The sequence below is a fragment of the Apium graveolens genome, chromosome 2 (genome assembly GCF_009905375.1).
Source record: "Apium graveolens cultivar Ventura chromosome 2, ASM990537v1, whole genome shotgun sequence".
NCBI classification, from domain to species: Eukaryota; Viridiplantae; Streptophyta; class Magnoliopsida; order Apiales; family Apiaceae; genus Apium; species Apium graveolens.
Window position 1 is genome coordinate 127467645 of NC_133648.1, and position 5881 is coordinate 127473525.

The 5881-nt window shown below is 33.2% G+C and overlaps 1 protein-coding gene across 1 annotated transcript; it reads right to left on the reverse strand.

The window, feature by feature from the left end:
• Nucleotides 1-205: 205 nt before the first annotated feature.
• On the reverse strand, nt 206-2490 carry LOC141693091 (uncharacterized). The gene is made up of 5 exons (XM_074498099.1): nt 2104-2490; nt 1383-1469; nt 845-1240; nt 638-764; nt 206-536 (listed from the first exon to the last, which is right to left on the reverse strand). The coding sequence occupies exons 1-4, from the start codon at nt 2488-2490 to the stop codon at nt 759-761; spliced, it is 876 nt and encodes a 291-aa protein (XP_074354200.1). The 3' UTR covers nt 206-536; nt 638-758.
• Nucleotides 2491-5881: the final 3391 nt, after the last annotated feature.

The following is a 5881-nucleotide window of genomic DNA, read 5'->3' on the forward strand; positions in this document are numbered from 1 at the left end:
TAACTAAGTGAGAAACGTACAGTAAGTTTTCTCCGTATTTCTTCCACTTTTCCATTCTTCATGTACGAAGCATTAAACTTTTCGAGGATGGTGAGAGGTTTTTCCAATTTTTCCTCTAGTTCCTACAAAAAACAAATTGAACATATATAATACAGAATAACAAAATTATTTTACCTAATCTTATAAATGAATACCTCATAACGCTGGTCAAATGGCTTTGCTCCAGTGCAGTGCTTAATCTCTGACTGCTTGACATTTTCTTTGCCATTTTTTGACAACTTGGTAAATACCTCTGTCTCCCAGTAGTCAACTAGACCATTCCATGCTTGTTCAGATAAGTAATATGGGGGGCAATTACGTAGATTTGCAGTCATCCCTCCCTTTTTGTATGCCTCTTCAACCCTTCTCAAACCGTCGCTCTTCCAACCGTTCATATAGCATTTAATATTTGCTTTCAAATGCTTCCTGACTATGGCATCCCCCTCCAACTCCTTAATTTTATCACCTCTATATTCCGGTGGATACTCATAAAATTCCTTTAAAATAAAGGTATTAGAACTTCTAACATAACAAGTTCAATAAAATAATTAGGCCATAATAATGGACAAATGATAACAATGTGTATATACTTCTATACCTTAAACTCCTCTATGCACTCGTTCAAAAAGATTTCCCGAGCTCGTGCCTTTTGTTTTGCGGTATCAAATCTCCAACGCGTTCTGACAATTGCTTTAAGTGTCTTTTTGTAATGAGACTCCTTAATGCTGTAAAAGATAAGGCAATTTTATAAATAAGAAAGCAAATATTTTCTGCAAATCTAACAAGACTGAATTATATATATTACTTTTTTTTTGTTTCTGAAATTCACAACTCCAAGTTTCGGTTCTCCTAATTTTGGCTTCTTTTTGTAATCTCCTTCACAAACACGACGTGCAGCTCTCCCAAATCTAATATCAGAAACTGTAAGTTGTTCCTCATCATTGTCCTCTTCCTCTCCTTCATCACCATTATCTTCAATATCCACCCAGCCCTGATCTTCTTCATAATTTTCTTGATTGTCTCTACCAACATTTTCTGTTCTCCTACCCAAACCCCCGCCTTGGCTCCGACCCCTAACCTTATTTCTGGCACCTCCCCCTCTATTTCCAGTAACCCTGCTCATAGCGCTTCCACTACCACTAGCCCCCGCTGCCATCAGGATAACAAACAGAAGCAGCAGCCAACAACTCTTAAACATTTCCTGAAGTTATTAACAATAAATAAAAATAAATAACATAGACAACTTATTTTCTTAAAGCGAAATCAGGGAAAAAAATAAATCTGAATACATTATTGTACCAGCATAGCTAATAATCACATAGGTAGAAAGACTTTGAACTTACCTTTGCTGCAACACCTTCTCGTGCCTCAACTAATGTGAAGAAACGCGAAATTAGTACAGCAATTACAAGTCCACTTGGCTTCACAAACTGATGATAAAATATCAAAAGAAAAATGAGCTGAGAACAAAGGAATACTGGTTTAAAAACTAAAAAGAAGCAAAAACCTAATTTCAAAAATCAACTCAAATAAATCTATACCCTAAATCCCAAAAACCCTCAATCCTGATATCAATACATGAACCACGATTGGAATTAACAAAATCAACTAAAATAAATCTAAACCCCTAATTAAATTCCCAAAAAATAAATAAATACAAACATAATGTAAATATATACATGTTGAGAGGGACTTTTGAGATGTGTAAGAGAATTCTGAGAAGTTTGTAAGGATTTTGAGAGATTCATAACAGGTTTAGGGGAATTCTTTGCCAGTAGAGCTATTTTCATTTGTAAGAGATTTGTGAGAAATAAGAGCCGCACAGTGAAAGGGGGAGATATATGAGCCGAGACCAGTATATATAACTTAGGGGTTATGTGAACCAATAAATAAAAGAAAAAAACTAATTGAGCATAGACTACTGTCTACCAGAAGTGGTATCCTATTTTCAGAAAAGAAAATTAATAATATATAACAATAATCATCTTACATTATAAATTTAAAATAAAATGATAATGTTATATAGAAATTCTAAATTTAATACAAAAGAAAAATTAATTAAACTAAATCACCGTCACTCTCACTTTCTTCATCAACGCTCATGACTTCGTCTTCGTTATTATTATTTTCTTCGTTGAAGTCATCCACAGAATAATCATTCTCAATAACCCTTAAATCAATAAAAAAGTTTTTAGGATCATGAATAATAACCGGTTCGACATGAGACGATGAAGCATTTGAAATATCATTTTGCAAAGCATCATCATTCGAGAGAGAGTTCTTCTTTGATGCCACTTCTTCATTGACAAAATGACTTTTTGTTGTTAAGACCGTGTACCATGGTGATTTTGCATTCGAAATACTTCGCACATAATAAACTTGATTAGCTTGGCTAGCCAAGACGAAAACATTTTCGGCATTTAATGTTGATCTAACATCCACCGTAATCATCCTATTTCTATCCACTTTGACATGTGTTGTATGATCAAACCAATGACATTTGAATAATACAACTTTATACCCACTATGGTAGTGAAACTCAAGTATTTCTTCATATAATAACCCCAAAATTTTGAACTTTTTGTAACCCTTATGAATAGTGTTTTTGCTGATTATGCTGAATAAGAAAACTTTCCATACCACACTTTGTAGAGGTTCTTTTATTGTTATTCTGAGATCTTATTAGTACTCTATATGGTATATAAGTGTATGTAAAGATCGTCAGAATCCAAAGTCGAACACTTTGATTTTTCCCGAAAATCCACCAGATACCGAAAGAATTGAGTATAGGGTAACAGGATAAAAAGGATTTAAATTCAAGGAGTATAAGAAAGTATCATAAAACGAATATAATGTATTGAGAAAGGTTAAGGAAACCCAAGTAATAAGATCCCCGGTATGATCCCTCAAACGATAAACGAGAACGAAAGTTAAGCGAACCGTATAACAGATCAGCGGTCATTAGCCAAGTAATTAGGAGCTAATCAAAGAGGTTAGTGATGATGATGTCATCACACCAACAAGAAGAGGACAAGTGTGGAAATATGACATAGGAGGATGACATAAGCATGACCAAAAAGGAAGGAAGTGTTGGTTGATTATAAACCACACAAATTTTACCATGGTTAAAAGGTAATTAAGCAAAACAAAAACAAAACAACCAAGCAAAACAATTCATAACACAAAACACAAAATTGACTTTCATTATTCAAGAAGAAGCTCTCGGCTTCATCTCCTTTTCAAAGAAAGAAAAACTCAAATTCAAGTTCCAAGCCTTGTTAATTAGTGAGGTAATTATCTAAGGTTCCTTGTACATAGATATAGATATCCTATAAGTCTAAGCTTCAAATTCCTTCACAATCTCTTCCTATAATTCATGGAAGAAGAGAGTGAATAGTGTTTTTCAAGAACTTGAAATTTTGATCTTGTGTTTTTGTTTAGATAAAGCTTTAGTAAGGATTTTCCAAGGTTGTTTCAAGCTCATTAGTTACTCCTACTCACAAGGAAGGTATAATCTCTTAACCTAGCATAATTATTGAATGTTAAGAGCTTGTTATGAGTAGTATAGTTCATGAGAGGCATGATTATTGTGTATTTAGAGATTGGTTGGTTTTGTGATGTTTTTGGAGTTGTAAATCTTGATTAGTAGTTAATAAACTTAAGTAAGTTCTTAGTTCATAATTGAGAAGTAGTATAAATTGGAAATCTTGAGATGTTGGGGCTGTTGTAGTAGTGTATGGATGGAGTTTGGTTGTAGTAATGATTGTAGGTTGATTGTGGATTGATTTGGAGTAGTATAAAATTTGGTAATCGCGTAAACTTAGCCGTCGTAATGCCCGATTTACTTTAGACTATTTTTGTCCTTAACATCAAGACCCGTGAACTCACTGTTAGGTTTTGACCATTGCCATGATTAGATAGTTCATGTTACGAGCTTCTTTTTGATATGTGATTCTCTTGAATCCGATGTAAGGTTTAGGAGAAATGACCGTTTTAAGTAACGGCATTTCGCGACCGAACCATTACCTCTCGCCTTACTTTGAAACCTTGGTTAAGGCTCTTAAATGACTAATTGGAGTATGAAACAATTATGTAAAGTGGATTAGGCAGTTGGTAGGGTACTCGCGAAAGAATCGCCTTAAAACCCTTAATGGTTAATTTATTAAAAATGGTGGAGCCGAGGGTACTCAAGCGACTTAAGTGAATCGTTAAGCGCAAAAGCGAATGTTAGGGTCTAATTGGTTAAAGTATAGATTCTTAAGCAACATTGGTTTAATTCCAACTTATATGTTGTTTATAGGTTACCAGACTCGTCCTAAGCCTTTTATCACCCCCAGTCACTCAGACAAGTTTTCTACCCGTTATACTTTTGTTGTGATGTAAATATATGTATATGCATTATCTTGTGATAGATGCATGATGGTTAATTAGCAAATCTTGCGATATATTGGAGCATGCTGTTATGGTTTATATGCATGTCTGTTTCGTAATCTTGATATCTATCTGTTGATTCCAATGCTTATAATTGCATAATACCTATGCTAGAGATAAGCAGTAGTTGTGTATACCCTTAGTATAGGGGACCCAAAGGCGAACATTTTCTAAAACCGGGAGTCGATGTTCCCGAGTATATTATATATATATATATATATATAGATATAGTTTTCAAAACTATTAATCGAATAAGGTTTATTTGATAACTTTATTTTTATTAATGAATATTACTTTGAATATTAATTCGAGGACTTATGACTCGGTTTATTTTATTTAATGAATATTATCTTGAATATTCATTCGAGGACTTATGACTCTGTTTATTCTATTTAATGAATATTATTTTGAATATTCATTCGAGGACTTATGACTCCGCTTATTTACTAAATAATATTCTTTATTTTATTAAAGAATAATGTTTCGATAATCAAACTTATTTTCGATTATTCAAATAAAGATCGTACTTCATATAAGTATACCTTTGGTTATTTATTATTCATTTCAAGTACGAGTTTTAAAACTTCTACTTCAAATTATTTATATAGAGATTATCCTTATGGGAATATTATTTAAATAATAATATTCAGATATTTTTTAATATATCGGGACTGATTTATTTCATTAAATCAGCATTACTCCAAACATTCTTAAAAATGTTTTCGAGTCTTCAAAATGATTTTAAAAGTTAGAGCGGATCCCAAAACTCATTTTTATATTTAAGATCTTCCTTTCAAAGGGGATTTAAATACTCGCTCAAAACCTGAGGGATCCGGCTCTGTGGTGTATTTTATATTCGCAACGAGGTTGCTATTTTGATAAATGAATTGATTACTTACCCAACGTTCGGGAAGTAAGTCCATCTATTGAGTCGGCATAAGCAACATGGGCTCAGTGGGTGTCCATTAAAGTGTAAGTGGCTTAGTGGGAGTCCATCAAATACGTAAGTGGCTGAGTGGCACTCCAGCATAAGGTCCTATTGCGTCCAGGGTGATGACCAGTGGGGAATTCATCCATCTACTAGTAGAAAAAGTTACTTATTGGTATCTTTGCCTGATCAGCAAGATATCGGGTTTATGCCAAAATTCTTTTCTTTCCAAAATGCATTGGATATTACAAACTCTGTTCATACTTTACATGACAGAGGTTTCCAGGAAATGTATAAGATATATATATGTGGATATATATATATATCTGGACTTAATGAAGTATCTCGTAACTTCATTTCATTCAATAATATTTCAAAGATTTAATCTATTCAAGTCTTAACTTGTGGTCTCATCTATGTGATGAACTTCGAAAACTTATTATACTTTGAACAGTGGTAGTTCAAGTAGTTTTCTAAAATGGT

What these genes read in the sequence shown, in the direction of transcription:
- LOC141693091 (XM_074498099.1), bottom strand. Translation starts at nt 2,490, where the DNA reads ATGATTACGGTGGATGTTAGATCAACATTAAATGCCGAAAATGTTTTC. An exon ending in GTGAGAGTGACGGTGATTTA is followed by an intron (nt 1,470 to 2,103) that starts GTTTAATTAATT and finishes TTTTATCATCAG; the next exon opens with TTTGTGAAGCCAAGTGGACT. An exon ending in GAGAAGGTGTTGCAGCAAAG is followed by an intron (nt 1,241 to 1,382) that starts GTAAGTTCAAAG and finishes TAATAACTTCAG; the next exon opens with GAAATGTTTAAGAGTTGTTG.